The 16,602-nt window shown below is 46.1% G+C and overlaps 1 protein-coding gene across 1 annotated transcript in view; it reads left to right on the top strand.

The window, feature by feature from the left end:
- The first annotated feature begins 269 nt into the window (after positions 1-269).
- LOC114796558 (neural cell adhesion molecule 2) overlaps positions 270-16,602 on the top strand; it is a 182,771-nt gene continuing 166,438 nt past the window's right edge. Inside the window, exon 1 of the mRNA XM_028990813.1 lies at positions 270-785. Coding sequence (XP_028846646.1) covers positions 734-785 — 52 coding nt within the window. The 5' untranslated portion in view covers positions 270-733. The remainder of the gene's footprint in view (positions 786-16,602) is intronic.

Below are 16,602 nucleotides of genomic sequence, written 5' to 3'. Positions count from 1 at the left end.
CGCTTTCTATCTCTCTCTCTCCTTCTCTATCTCCCTTTCTATCTCTCTCTACCGCTCCCTCCCCTCTCTCCCTCTCTCTCTCTCCCTCACCACCCCTAATCTCCCTCTCTCTCTCCATCTCTCTCGCCCTTTCTCTCTCTCCCTCCCTTTCTCTCTCTCTCTCTCTCTCTCCACCCCTAATCTCCCTCTCTCCTTCCCTCTCTCACTCTCTCTCTTTCCCTCTCTCCTTCTCTCTCGCTCTACACCCCTAATCACCCTCTCTCCCTCTCTCTCTCGATCCCTCGCTCACTCTCCCTTTCTCTCCCCCTCTCTCTCTCCACCACCCCTCCTCTCTCTCTCTCTCTCTCCGTGGTGTGCGTGCCCGGTGCGTGATAGTGGGTCCCGGCCGGACGTGAGGCGGGTTTGAGAGTTTGGAAGCGGCGCTGCTGCGTTTCGGAGCTGCTGCTGCCGCAGACGCCGCCGCTTCTTTTACTTCCGCGTCTCGTCAAAAAAAAAGAAAAAGAAAAAGAGAAAGAAAAGAAGATAAAAATCCAGCACCGGACAGCGACCGACGGAGACGACGAGCGGACGCGGGAGAGAACCGGAGAGAGACCGAGAGACGCGGGACGACACGCTGCTCGTCGTCGTGCCCTTTCTAACCCCCCCAGCAGCAGAACTCTCCCACTCTCTCTCCCCCCTTTCCCACGCACACCCACTCCCACACCCACTCCCACGCGGAGCGCGAGCTGCGGACATGGCGGGAAAAGTGCTGCTCCTGCTGGGAATGCTCCTCCGCGGCGGCGAAGGTAAGACGGAACTTTACTTTACGGCGTCCTGCGGGTCTGTCATCATTTTTGTCCCCGCGACACGCTGCTGCTCTCCGGGAGCGTGGAAATGTTGCCCACGTTCTGGCCACGAGTCGTGACGGAAGGTCCGGCGGCTTTAATCCCGCTAATAAAACTTTATTAATGTTGTCGCTGTTTCCAGGCAGGGTGCCCTTTTAAAGTGTCGCCCTGCGGTGTGTGTGTGTGTGTCGTGTAATTAGTTGTATGTCGTGTTTATTAGAGCAACATCCCAAAACTCTGTATTTTGACGGCATTTACTCCCCCGTTACCCCAATGCATCGGTGTGTGTGTGTGTGTGTGTGTGTGTGTGTGTGTGTGTGTTCCACTGTTTCTCGCGCACAGCACCCAGACGCGCTAACTCCCGTGGGGTGGTGGGTGGGAGGTTGTTTTGGGGTCGGGGTGGGTGTATGTGTTGGGGTCGTGGGTGTGTATTTGGGGGGTGTGACGACGTCAGCGCCAGCCGCCGATGTCCTGCGACGCAACGGCAGGTGGGGGTAGAGCGCCGCGTGGGGGTGGAGCGCACGCGTGATCGGACGGCCATGTGCTGCCGTTCACCGGCAAACGCCGAAAGGACACGAGTCCCGAGGCGGGTCCAGAACATGTCCAGAACATGTCTGACCACGGAGGTCCGGCTGGGCTCTTCTGTGCCTTTTTCTAACGGGGGGCGTGGCTGAAGCAGATCCCCTGGCTGGTGGATCGTGGCAAAGATCTGCTCTCCTGTCACCCGACCTCTCGGATGCCTGTCACCGTAGGTGCACCTCTAAAAACGCTCAGGTGACCGGCAGCACCTCATCCTTCATCTGCACCCCCCTGTTAACCAGAACCAGCAGATCGCCTTGTTTCCCCACAATAAAAAAAGAAATAATATCGCACTTTGATGCGTTTAAAATACCCACAGCCGCCGGGGATTTAATGCAACTTCAGCAGATGTCGTACACGGACTTTACATTTCCAAGTTGTCTTTTATCCCCCCCCCGTTCTGTGGAATGAATTGATCGTATTATGTGATTAATTGAGCGAATGGATTTTTGGGCGCGTATGAAAATGGAAATTCCCCCCTGAGGTCGGGCTGTGTATGAAAATCAATTTAAAGGACGCTGAGAGTCGGCAGGCCCGGGCATTGTGCGGAGGGCAATTTCCACTTCGTTGGAAAGATACGTTTCTCATTGTAATGAGACTCCTCTTTTTCTTTTTTTCTTTGGTGGGGGGGTCAGTGGGAGTGGCGCTCTGGTCCGTGGATCTCAGCGCCAGCTGGAACGCCGTGGATGAGCATTAGTGGGTTTGAAGAGAAGACGAAGCAGTTCTGGTGCCAGTTCTACAGTTGTCACAGGCAGACATGGCGTCAAACGCACACCGAGGGCTCTATTTCCAAACTGGCGCGAAGCGTGGGGTCTTTTTTTTATCATCAAATGGTGTGCTAGTAGCCTAGTGGGTAACACACTCGCCCACGAACCAGAAGACCCAGGTTCAAACCCCACTTACTACCATTGTGTCCCTGAGCAAGACACTTAACCCTGAGTGTCTCCAGGGGGGGACTGTCCCTGTAACTACTGACTGTAAGCCGCTCTGGATAAGGGCGTCTGGTAAATGCTGTAAATGTAAATGTAAATCTCATAGATACGTAGATAAGACAAGAACAAAATACAGTCTGTAAAGATGATTGTGCATCTGATGATGAGGGTTTGAAGCATCCAGAATGTGGAAGTAGCTGCACTGTAAAAAGGCAAAAGTAAAAATGCTTCGCAGCCGGGTGCCTAAAACTTTTACGCTTTCCCAACTTCTTTTTTTTTGTTTGTTTTACAGTGTGTCAATCATCTGGCTCCTCCCATTTATTTGACAAAAACCCGTAATTAAACTCTGTATTCCGTAATCACAACAACAAAATGGGTGGTAGTAGCCTAGCGGGTAACAAGCCTATGAACCAGAAGACCCAGGTTCAAACCCCACTTACTACCATTGTGTCCCTGAGCAAGACACTTAACCCTGAGTGTCTCCAGGGGGGGACTGTCCCGGTAACTACTGACTGTAAGCCGCTCTGGATAAGGGCGTCTGGTAAATAAGGTAAATGTAAAAAGGATATTCTGTACTCAACAAAAAGAACAAAAAAAACAGGCAGATAACAACCAGGCACTACGCTTAGCGTGAATAGCGCCCTGGAACACGGAGTCGTCTAATCTAATGCCCGGCTGCCACATGACCAGAGCTGGATGATCCGCACAAGATCTCCGTAGACTTTATTACTTCTGCTTATTGAGTTCGAATTCCTCGTCCCGGATGTGAACATGGGCATGTGGCAGCGGCGTGTTTGTGGCGCGCTGCGTGTGGCGCGCCGCGTGTGGCCGTGGAGGAGCAGCGCGAGGCGGCCTGGGTAGAGCGAGCTGCGGGGAGGACGGGTGGAGTATTGATTTCCGCTGTCAGCTTCGCCTCCCACGCGCCTCACCTCTCCACAGTGCCCATCGGAAAACGCACCACGCGCAAAAGCGCACACCCCCCCCCCCCCGTCCTACACAGCCGTTGCTTGAAGGTTGCCGGAGGGGCGTCTCCGGAGTGACCACCGTAGCGGCATCTTGCTCTGCATAGTCGTGGTTTTTGATTGGCTGGGACTGGTGCTTAAAAAAAAAATTCAACTTTCATCACAATCGGCGCCAAGCGACGGAACCCACAATTCAATTCCGCCAAAGTAACTTAAGTGAAGAGTGCCTGTCGTGACGGAGTGTAGCATTTACACGTTGTACCCCGACGTAACACCGCGTCACACAGACACACGACCCGCCAGGCAGCCGGTTAATAGCTCCTAATGAAGCACGTACTGCGAACGTTTCGCTTTTCTCTCTGCTGAGCTTCCAGGGCTTAAAAAGACGCGTTTAGATGAAGACGTGAGAGACTGCAAATGCTAAATAATGGGCCTTGATGCCCCTTGATGTCTGTCTTCTGCGGCACATTTCCCCCCGTCACGCCAGCCCAGCAGCACTGAGCCCTAATGGGCGCTGAGCGGACGGGCGAGGACCAGATGAGGGTTCTGACGCCGCCGCACCTTCATTACTGCTGCATGCACAAGCATGCGAACATGCGGAACCATTAATAATCCCCATTCATTTCTTATAGTTTCATCGAGTTGTCGGGGAACACCAACGTTTCCCAGAATTTGTTCGTCTCTGAGATATCAGAATCAGAATCGTATTTATTGGCCAAGTAAGTGCAAGCACATACAAGGAAATTGATTCCGGTAGATGGTGTCTCTCAAGTATAATGTAGGAACAAACAACAACAATCAGCAACGTGCAAGGATGTGGTAAGTGTTATTGTACAAGTTGTGCGTTTGTTTGTGATTTATAAATAACTATATCTACTTTTTATGAAATAAATAGGCAAAAAAAACTAAATTCTATATACAAGTGTACATAAAGTGCATTGTGCAATGATGGAGGTGATGTGCAGTATCAGCTGTTTTAGGAGGGAGATGGCGAGGAGGTATATAATAGGCCAGGAGCTCATTTTTTATAAATCCATGAGGTTGTGACTTCCGTCGGGGTCCCAGAAGACTGTGGGTTCGTGGAATCTGGTTTTGTTAGCGCGGCCCAGCAATGCAGAGAGCAGTGCGGGAACCCCGGACACGGAGCGTGGCCGAACCTCAGGGAGGTTGGGCAGATGAAGGTCTCCTCTGCAGATACAGTTACTTTTATCTCTCTGTAATACAATGCCAAAAAAAAAACTGCATTGTTTCTCTGTTTTCCTGCATTTCACCTTCCTCTTCACTCTCCTGCTGCCAGGAAACTCAACAGAAAATCAGCTTGACCTTTTCAACCAATGTCAATAAGCTTCTCGAAGATTGTCTTTCAGATGGGAGAGTGAAAGAACGGGAGAGGAAGGGCCAAAAAGAAAGCCACCTTTGATCAGACTGCAGACCATCTCTCGGTTTCTTTCTTTCTTTTTTTTTTTTTTTGAAGTGTGGTGTAGCACCTGATGCTTTCTGCTATAATGAAGGCTTAGGGGAGGCTACAGGTCCCAGATCAGAGTAAGCCTCCAAACAAGTGCAGATGGGCAAAAAAGGCCGACGTGGCCAGAGAGTCTCTGGAAGCTGGGCGGGTCGGCAACGGGTCGGTTTTCTTCTCTGTTGTTTGATTTTCAGAGGTGAGTTTAAAAAGTCTCCGCGATCCGTATATTACCGTCATGGCTGTGCATGAGGGAAAAGCAGGAGGCACAACTGCGCGACAAGCTGACTTCTGTTACGTGGCTTTTAACCAAGCGCCGGCACAAGGGACAAAACAAAACCCAAAACAACTGCTGTGTCATGTTCACCAAACCTTCATCCGAGCACAGCAGCGTGCCGCATAGTAAACACGACGCAGAGCAAAGGACAAGACACCCAAGGAAGGCTTATGCAGTGCTCTGCACCTCGGACGCGGGAAGACGATGCTCGTGCATTCTGTGAAATTCGAAAGTGTGAAAAATAAACTCACATTTTAATATGCTGATGTGCTTGTAGAGTTATGCTTGGTTGAAACATGGTTGTCACTCGGACGCATGTAGGATGCAGGAAATCATACACAGAATAGGCACCACCGTAGCAAGACGTGAATGGTTTCCGTAGATCCATTATCAGGCAAATCCAATGGCTTTAACTAAAACTACTGGAAATCATTCATTTGGAAATTAAATACCACAAATAATGCAAAAATATGTATTTTTACATTATTGTAATATATAAAAAGTAAACCTAGTCAAACGCATTTTATGAGATATGTTTAATGTCACACACATTGCAACTGCACTATGTGTACATTTTTTCTGTAATTATTATTTCTGTAATTTCTTTGTATTGAGTGGGAAAAAATGTAAAATGCACAACACGATTCAGTAAGTCTATGGATTATTATTATTTTATTATTAAAAATATAATCTAATATACACTACAGAGCTTTAAAAAAGTCGTACCCTGCATTATGTTTCTACATCATAACTCAACAAGTTGTTGTGATCTGATGTTTGTGTACTCAGAATTTTACGGACAGGAAAACTATCAGGCAAAAAGTGGAGACAAGATGATGCACAGGTGATCACTGGGCATTATGGGATATTGAGGGCGGCTCAGTGTAACCAAGAGCTGTTAATACAGTGTGTAGCAATGTGACAAAAATAGGCCCAGCTCAGAGTATGATGGTGACTTACCTGAGGTTTCACCTCATTTTGACAGAATCTGGTGAATAACATGGCCATGTTATGGTCAAGTTAAATGGTCATGAACACTGTGATTTGTAATGGATTAGGGCTTAATGTAACATCTGTCACCGTCATATTCTCATCCTTCCAAGGTTGAACGAGGAACCACCCAGAAGAGAGCCCACTTTGCAGTCTGATACGCGGTGTGTGCAGGAGAACTTCCACCAGCTCTTCACAGTCATATCAGTATCCCTTCACTGTTTGTTTCAGGAAATAAACTTCGACAATCTACTTATTTCATAATCATGGTCAAAGTTGCTTCCCGTCAATAGTAATGCAGTTTGTCATTGGGAAGTGACCCCAGACCCCCGTCTGCTCCGCAGTGGCTAACTGCTCCAGATGACATTTGAGAAGAACATCAATCGGGCCTTAATGGAGTAAATGTGATATGTGCAGATGCTAAATGGCCTCTTTGTTCAAGCTGTGTTGCTGAGTGGGAGACGGAAGTTGTAATGTGGGATGATAGTCCTTGTGGGGTTCCCTAAGGGCACTATTTTAAAGGGACAATGCACTAATCATGGGGCATGTTCACAAGTGTAAGGTCAGGAAAGAAACAAGATCTTTACTGATGTTTGCGCATGTTGTGTATTAATGGGCGCTGGTTTAAATCATGCACAATGAGGAGCTGACAATCATCATGCTTTTCCCATAAAAACCGTAGTGTCACCCCTATGCGTGTAGCACTACGACCAAAAAGTGAAGGTTGGTAGATCACCAGGAATGAGGTTGTGTAGCATTTGCCTTATACCAATCATCTGTGTGATATTGGACGAGATGGTTTTCTATGTTTGTTGATGAATGTTGAATCTCGGCAAGCTTGTGTATTTGTTTTAATAGCAATCTGAATAGTCCCTTTCCTTTTATATATATATATATATATATATATATACACACACACACACACACACACACACACACACACACACACCTAGGGCACAAACTGTCCCATTGAAACCCATTAAAACCACATTTTTACGTCCCCAGGCCATTACGTAAAAACATCACACTGTCTTCTGAATTAGACATAGTACACTGGCTTGAATGTTTTACATTTTCAATGTGGATGCCACCGGGTGACCCATCTTCACCCATCTGCACACGACAAAATATTTCTATTTTTCCAGCTCTCCTGGAAATGTTTTGCTTGTCCGTGATTTAGCAGCTTCATTAAATAATGCATTAGGGCACTTCTGTTAAAATGAGACAATGGAAGTTTTTTTTTTTTTTTTTTAAGTGAGGGTTTAGGTCGTTATGATGTTCATTATTCCTCCCTCGCTTCTTCAGCAACTCCTCAAGTGAAAGGGAACTGATTACTTCAGCACAGCACACGGTGCACACAACCCTTGGTGAGCAGTGGGCAGCCATGACAGGCGCCGGGGGAGCAGTGTGTGGGTACGCTGCTTTGCTCAGTGGCACCTCGGCGGCACCTTGGCGGATCGGGATTCTGATTAAGGGGCCACCTTTTCTCAAAAAGGATGGAGAAGAGGCACCATTCTGTCTGAAAGATCAAACCAAACCTAAGCTGGTTGGGTGGAACAGCAGGGATGGACGAGAAAAAGCGGAGGAGAGTGGGCTGGTTGGACAGCCCTGTCAGCTGCAGTGCAGTTCCGATCGGAAGCCTCACGCAGCCCCGGTCTCCATTTTTAGCCCCTGGCCTGAGCCCATTATACATGTATGGTGGGTGCGGGGCGGGTCGGGGTCCTGTGTGAGAGGGTTGTGGGATTGCGCCCGTGTTGATCGCCTGGTAATGATGTTGATTCCGGGGTTAATGGATGAGGACACCGGTGTCGCTCTTCTGTTTGCCGCACACGGGAGGGGAGGAGGGCTCGGCTTGTAGACATCAGAGGGTTGGTTTCCCATCATTAACCTGGAGCCACCGCACACTGACACTACGTGCGTGTGCATATGTGTCTGTGTTTTCCTTGCCTCATATCTACAGTTTCTAATCTGTATAGTATATGTACTATATATACTATATATGCAAACTATAGTTTTTTTTCCCCGTTTTACCTGCCATTTTCCGGTTCGTACGTCATTCTGTCAGTAAGTCATTAATAACACCACACTGTGCGGTATCTGGGAGCACGGTATCTGGGAGTACGAGTTTCCTTCACCTTTTTCTGTAGCATTTATCACTGTTAGGGATGCATGACACCTATTTCCATCTAACTTCAGTCTGAGACGAGTTGAAGGTGAACATACAACATAATATCAGATGATCAATTGTGTTGGTTCGGAGAAATCTGATTCTTTAAAACGTTTTCATATTTGAAAGTGGCGATGACATTGAATTTGTGGAAATTTACATTTTAAAAATAATATACAAAATGAAGTTTAAATGAAATAATTTTTTGGTAATCCTCCCATTTTGTTGCCTCAAAAAGCATGATGCTTTCATATCTTCTGTGGTTTGGATGTGTGAATTAACCTGTACTGAATGTACTTTCCTGGTGTCTCTGTGTGTTACCGAATGCCAGCGAGTGATTTATGGAAGGCTTTTAATCACCATGTCAAAAATGCAATTAGACGGGGATCCCGACATGGGCAAATGAGGTTGCCCCAAAGCACTCTGGGACGTGCAGTGTTAATTGGCCAGGTAGGTTAGTCAGCTTCAGACAGGAAGAAGAGAGAAAAGAAAATAGATGGGCACAAATTGTACACTTCGTAAAGATACATTTCCAGAACCAGTACATGTGGCTTGAATGGAACCGTGTGTGTGTGTGTGTGTGTGTGAGAGAGAGAGAGACACAATTCAAACATCAAAAGATAAGTGCTGGACTTTCCGGACATTCTCGTTACGGTTGGATAATGACCAGCAGTAAGAATTAAGGTGATCCTATTTATTGAGCCTAAGGTACAATGCCCATCTCATTTGCACCTGCGGGCAAGGTTCCATCTGTGCTCCGCCCATCTTCTCTCTTGCCCCATTTGTGTGCATCGCTCGCTCGCTTTCTCTCTATCTTCCTTCATCTCCGATATTAAGCACGCACGAGAGATGAATGAAGGCTGCCTAATGAGCCAGTGGCCCCATGGAGGGCCCAGGCTGGGTCCGCCGCGGGGCTGCCACTGCTCTGCAGAAAAGTGGTGCTGCTGCCGGCCTCTGGTTCTGCTGAGCTCCGCAGAGCTGGTGTTTCGGGGGCGGTCAGAAGGGTGGAAGGCGATGTCTTTCACAATACTGCTAGTGGTGCTGAAGAAGTTGGCCCGATCGCTGAAAAGAAAGGGGCCAGATATGCCTGTGGTGATCCATGATAACGGTGACAGGGACAGTGGAGGCGATGGTGGTTAATGAAGTTGGTCCTGCTGATGATGATAAAGACACTCGTGACAATAACAATAACAAGGCAGGAAATTACTGCATTAAGAAAGGCGATTATGATGATGAATGTGATAACGCAGATTGGCAAAAAATGGACCAGCCAGTCTATAGAAGGTAATTTTTACAGTGTAAGGTCATGATGGAGGGGCTTATGATGGCCATGCCATATTTGCTTCTGAGTAGCATAAATTTACGAATACACTATATTTCAACAACGGCATGTGACATAATTTTTCTCTTCGCCTGTGACGGTAGAGGCCAGGAATTCATCATTTAGCTGGAGTCTGGGGTTGGGTTTGAATGAAACTATTGCTGCATAATTTACTGTTGGAGTTGTGTATGGAAACTGCCATTACACGATTGACAGGGTCAATGGTTCGAATTTTGATTATTTTGGAGAGAAATGGTGCATAGGATGTGAAAATGAAACAGAAAGCTGTGATGACAGATTTATTTTTGCTTCAGAGTTTCGGAAGGATGTAGCCCATAAACACAATGGTTTTCAGTTCGGTTGCTATGGCACCTGATTCCAGACATTCTCGGAGGGAGTTTGATTCTCCTCTGCCTCAGTGCAAGCAGTCCAGGAGAAACACTATTAAATATTTACTGCCTGTCTGAGCTCCTGAAGGTGCGTATATGTGACTGTGTTTGCTGTGATACAATTGAGAGTGAGTTTGTGGAAATGGGTATGTGTCTGAGGATGTTTGTGTGTGTGTGTGTGTGTGTGAGTGGCTTCAGGCTGCACAGCTGCAGAATGAAAATCTTCACAGACTCAGTGTGTTCATCCTACCACCCCCACACAACAGTGTAGGTGTCTGTTTATAAGTCACACAATGTGTGTGTGTGTGTGTGTGTGTGTGTGTGTTTGCGGCTTGTACATTTATTCCATAGCAACTACACACATGCACAGTCCTGTGATATAAACGCGACTCACAGTGCGTTGTTGTTTGGCTCGATGTGCAGCACAAAGGCCACTCGCCATTCCGTCCCCCCACCCGTCGTGGTCCAGTGCAGGAATATATGAGGTCCTGACACTTTACTCCTTATCAAAGGCTGCCATTGGCTGTTGGCCACCACAGTGCCAGCACGTGATGGAGGCAGGTCACGGTCAATGAAGGGGAACTCTGGGACTCTGGAGTTCAATCATGAAACCTGGAAGCAGGTTGTTGTTCCATACATTGTTTGATGCAACTTGACTAAATATCTTGGAATAGGGAATAGATTTTAAACAAGATGAAAGACCAGGTTTGTCACGTAGACATTTCTTAGATTCATGTAAATTATATCAAATCAGTTACCTGCATGAAACTGAAGAGGTGTCTGAGCTCTCCTGAAGGTCATAAACTCAAAATGCAATTGGCCAAATGACCTGAAGAGAATAATCACAGACGATGTATAAAATAGATGCATTTATATATGTAGGTGCAGGTGAGAAGACTGCAGGGAATCAAGAAACAAAAACCAAGGGAAGCAAGAAAGACTAACTGATGAGATTATGGTGAACACTGTACATCAATGTACTCTGTAGACATGATCCCATACTTAGACCCGCTGTAGTTTCGTTTCGCTAGTCTAGGCACTTTGGGTGCTACCTTGGTTAGTCAAAACGTCTGTCAGAACATCAGTTGTGGTCATTTGGAATGCAGGTACACACCTCTGTTGATGTTTCGTTACTCAAGTGTCCTTAATGGGCAGCATGGGGCCTGTTTGCTTGCTACCTGCATCTTAAAGAGGAGAAGCTACAAAAGTATCTATTATTAATATTGATTTAAACCCGATTAATATGTCACATTGACACACATCACTAAAGATGATGTTGCTTTCTTGTTTTTTTGAATGCCTTTGACCTTATGTTGTGGAAAAAGCACCTTGCTGTATGGAGTATCAGAGATTAAAAGCTGGTTTACTCCCCTGAGAATAAATATAACTAGTATTGGTTTGCTGTAGAGCAATAGATATGCAAATTTGTGAAGCGCTCCATGTTTTTTGTGGAGCAGTGGTGGCCTAGCAGGTGGACTCAAAATCGAAATGTGGCAGGTTCTCATCCCGAGTCGTCGAGGTGCCACCGATGTCCCCTTGAGCAAGGCAACGTCCCCACGTGCTGCACACTGCTCACTAAGGGTGATGGGTTAAAAGCACAGAAAGGACAAATTTCATTGTGTGCTGTGTGTGCCGTGCTTGCTGTGTATCACAATGACAACAACAATCGCTTTCACTTTAAAATCCTTGGGTAGATCAGATTCCATGGATTCGTCCTGGCATCCATCACAATTTGTGTTGGTTCTCTCAAGGAGCATCAGGAAGGTTAATCATGCCTGCCTTTAGGATCCTTCGCAACAGGCAGGATGTATGATGATGGATGGCGGTGATGCATCTAAAACCAGTGAACAAATGAGGCCATCTTTTTTTTTTTTTTAATGTTGTTGCGCTGAGCACACAACGACCCATACAATGAAGGCTTATGATGTAGCAAAGTGTGAATGCAGGGGATCACAGTTCACTGGGTCAAGAGTGTAATCGACTGCTTGCAGACTAGACTGGCTCTGTTCCAGGACAGCAACAGCGAGGCTGAACTTCCATCCAATGGAGTCGTAGTGCTCAAGGCTTGGCAGTGTCAACATTCTATACTCATCTCCCGTGATAATTGCAGAAGGAACACACTCGGAATAATCAAGAGATAACATTTTGGTAATTTGTGTAAGATTAAGGAACATTGCTGCATGCACTCTGCTAGAGCTATTTGGCACTAAACCATCAGTAGCAATAGATTTCACCGTGGGCACTTTAATTTGCATTTATGCAGCCCCCATATGCAACAAATGATGATACATTGTGTTTTCTGACACTCAAAAAAAAGAGTCCAGGAACGGTCCAAACCCAAATAGCAACAGTCGCCTAGACAACAAAGTTTGGTCTTTGTCAAAGTCAATCAAATCCCGTTTTGTCTACTTCAAACAGAACTTGAAAGGACAAATTATTTACTTGCCTCCTAATATGTCCCCTGCACCAAGATGATAAATGTTATTAATTTCACCCATCTATGGTCATATTACATAAACATCCTTCTTCTTCAGTATACATGTGGCCATGCATTGTTTTTTTTTCAATGGAAAAGCAGCAGACACCATTAAACACAGTCTTAGCTCCCTCTGTATATTGTTCTCTCTCTGGACGTTGTGTAGGACCTCTCCAGGCTGGAGGCGGAGGTTTCTTGTAGCTAGATGGATCAGCACCACATCAATTCTATCAACGTAATGAACTTTTATCTCTCGGAAACAACCCAGCGTGTTAGCGTGTGCGTGGAAGTGTGTGAACATGAGTTCTGATGGTCACTTGCAAGGCTTTTAGCACAACGGAAGGGGCACGTTAATTGATTATATTTAACACCTGACTAACGACGTTAAAGAACTAATTCACGAGTAACACCGTGTGTCTCAAGGCATTGAAAATGACCCGCAAATTTTTTTTTAGGTTTATGCTACATTCAGAGGTCTGATGACCACATAGTAATCTCCATACTGCAATGGCATTTTATTTATGAATTTTTTTACCCGACGTCAAGACATCTTTCTGCAGGAAGACCGTCTGTATTACCGTCTGTTATGTTAATTTTTTCCATTACATTTTGCAATTTCATTTTCACATTCCCACTACCTGCGCTACAGACAGGCTAGTCGCTTCCAGCATCTGCATTTGAAAGGCGTGGGGTGCAGCCTTTTGTGTCCTCCCGTCAGGTCTGGTGCCCGAGTGACGGTTAGTGTAGGGAGATGCCCGGCAGGGTGCCAGCTGCCGGGTGGTTTTCATTTAGTATACTCTTTGTGCGGGTGCCCCTTTAGTTGATTGACGGCGAAGGCTTTGTGATGGCATCTGTCTTCATTTAAATTCTGGTGGACGGTGACCGAAGGTGGCGGTTTTGGACACGGCGCGTGTTCGTTTTCGCGTCCTGGTACCTCATTACCGGGCTGCGTTTCTGTATTTAAATGAGGCAGCCCTCCTAACGAGCTCATACATCTCGGGATGAGTGTGAAAGCGAGACATTTTATCAGATTACCGCTCTGTTTGTTTATGCTTTATTGCATGTTCCTGTTGGGAGGCTGTAAATCGGTGCATTGTGCCGGCTGCAGGATTAGTCTGCAGTACGGCAGAGTGCATCTTTAATTGTTGGCTGATGCGTGTTTTGCGTGCGACTCGCAGGATTTGTGAGAGTGGAGGATCTAATTGTAAATAGGTAGATAATGAGAGCATTGTGTCGTTGTTTAGTGGCTGTCCGTGTCAGGCGGGTGGGATTAGGAGCATCAAGGTCTGCATCTGCATAGCGTTGCAAGATCTTCTCTCCCGCGCAACAAGCAGCTGATTAGGCTGTGGAGATTTCACACAAACACACCCTCAACGGCAGTAAACACGTCTCGCGCCCGTTGCGACCCATTTTCTCCCTGATTAAAGCACTTGCTCAAATCTCACTCTTCGGACCCCCAACAGAGACTTCTGTTCATTAATTAAACCCCCTTAATGCAATTAATTACCACTGAAGTGGGAATTTTGGGCACCGTTCCTTGAAACGGGAAGGAATGGAAGTAATCAAGGTGCAGAAGATAAGAGTACACAGCATGGATATGACCACATGCTTGGTAGGTCCACAAGAATAAAAAGATTCTCCATTTACTAAGCGCATCAAACGGAAGGTTTTGTGTCTGTTGAACAAATGCACCTGGAAGAGTTCTGTCAGCATGCACCAATGTGGCCAGTCCCAGGCGTGGGTCCAACAACTTTTCAGTTTTGTTCCACAAACCCCAAGAAACCCCAAGTTTTGGAGAGGAAGTCACAGCATTTTTTGTCCTGGACTGGGTTCTCTCTGCATGTTCGGCTTGGTCATCTTCCACAATGCCTTGAGAATAAATTTCTTCCTTTAGCATGCGAGGTGATCTGGGCCTGCGCATTTATCATTTGGAAAATTTTTTTTTTTTAAATGTTCATGCAGGTTAGGATGAAGGGGGGAAGCTGGAGCCTTTCCCAGCACACCCTGAATGCAAGTCCATCACAGGCTGCATCTAAAACAACAATAATTATAATAATTAGCCGTCTGCCCGTGTTAATTGCTGGACTATAATTTGTTCCTGTACTTTATAATCGTAATCATACCTGCCTCAGGAGAATGTGGCATGACCTCTGAGGGCTAACGCTGGACCGGGGATGCCGACACAAACTCAGTGCCGATGCAGCATTGCTCGGGCCACGTTGCAGCTCTTCCAGAACCTCCGCTGGCAGCCAATCTGGCCCCGCCAGCACTTCCTGTCGTTCGCCACTACTGCGTGAGTGAATGGGATTAGGCGGCCGCGGAGCATGAAGCTGTGGAGACAGGTGCGATCGCACCCTAACATCACAGATTACAGGCATCAATAAAGCGCCTGGCGGGGCAATTCACAGCGCGAGCCCATCAATATTCACTTTGTCTGAGAAACTTGTGGCTGCATGCCACACACACCAACCCACAGAGGGACAAGTATTCATTAACAATGTCAAAGCAAAGAAGAATTATAGATGAGCTGAGCTGAGCAACTATATGAAAATGGGTTGTTATAACAGCAGGGACTGAAAACAAAAATTCTGGGATAAACATAAACCAAAACCAAAAAAAGACTCATAAGTTTTACTTCCTGTTATTGATGATGATGACGGCAGGGATTTACTCACCTCACACTGCTTGAACCATCATACCTCCCTGTCCCTGTATGTTTAAATTAATACCAGAAAGTGGAAAAACTTCATTTATTCATGAAACTGCTTGTAAAAGAAAAACATGTTTTAAACCATATTGAAAAATTGCTTATTCTTTGAACTCAAATTATAATGTAAAACTACAGTTGATTTAAATTCATTTTATTTTTTTAAAAGCCAGTAGGCCATTTCCACAATGCTGTTAAACTGCAAACAGGGTTAAATTCCTTTGCACTAGAGGGCATGCTTTAAACTAAACTACCTTTCTCTTATACGAACAGCAACCCTGGTGTTGCTTTTGCTTCTCTCTAAAAACTGTGCACATGACAATTTTAGAACCTCCTGTCATCGGAAACACATCTACAATCAACAGGAGATCACCTTTAAATAAAGAGCTGAAAATGTTCAAACTGTGACAAACTGTGATACATGCAGAAAACTGCTGGGCAATTCCCCAGCAAATACAGACCGGAGCCGTGGAGAGGGCGTGACCTAGAGGCACGATGGCTCACTGTAACCTTAACCAACGGTAACCAATTACAACCACCATGTTTCCCACCCTGCCTGATCAAAGGCCTGAGTCTGACGTTGGTTTCCATGCTCCTCCACTGCAATTTTACGCTCGTATCTGTTTACACTTAGCACACCGAACCCCATCAGAAAGCACATCAAAGGCCACAAGCTCATCACAGTGGCCTCGTTTAAGCAGATCTGAGGCTCGGTCCCGCGCGTGCACCACAAGCGGCGGTGATGCCGCGTACGCGCCGCTCTTATAAGCAAGCTTTCCGAACTCCATTTGACGACAGGCACAAACTGTTTGCGCGGCAGCCATTGGGCCTCGGACTTTATACTAACGTTACCACTTTCACACTGTACAACCTAATAATGACACTAGTTAGAGTAGTCAGAAAAATGTGAAAAATTTTGTATGAGGCTGTTGTTGAAAGACAGATAAGAATCTGTATGTTTTTTGGAGAATTACCAGGTCACTTCATGACAGCTCATGGATGAGTGACGTATCTACTGACTGCACCAGACAAATAGCAGACCTGGATGCATGCTTAGCATTGAGGACTCACTTTAGGAGACTGTTTGCATGATGGGGATTGGATGTTTGCACAGCTCCTTTGTGCATGGTGTACTTTGTGTGCAGGCATTTTTTTTTTATATCAACACGAATAGCAAAATCACAGTGGTATCCTCTAAACGAAACGTTGCACGCTTCCTTGTGATCTCTCAAGTCAAGTCTGTTGTGAACACCCCAGACATTGATTGATCAACTTCCCTCGCTGCATATAAATGAGACATCTGCTCACTGCTCTGCAAATCTGTTACCAGCTATTATGAGTGCGCTATCCTAAGAAATTAGGCTTCCTTATGTCTGACAGGTAAACACTGGCCCTTTCAACACAGAAACATCATTTTCCTGTCTTCCTTTTCTTAATATCTTCCTCTCTCCATAATGCAAATGTGACACTTCCTGCGAAAAACAGTGTCAGAAGTGCAACCTATTCATACACCAGTAGG

The sequence above is a fragment of the Denticeps clupeoides genome, chromosome 9, assembly GCF_900700375.1.
Source record: "Denticeps clupeoides chromosome 9, fDenClu1.1, whole genome shotgun sequence".
NCBI classification, from domain to species: domain Eukaryota; kingdom Metazoa; phylum Chordata; class Actinopteri; order Clupeiformes; family Denticipitidae; genus Denticeps; species Denticeps clupeoides.
Note: the sequence above shows the minus strand (reverse complement) of the source record. Positions and strands in the feature narration are given on the sequence as shown.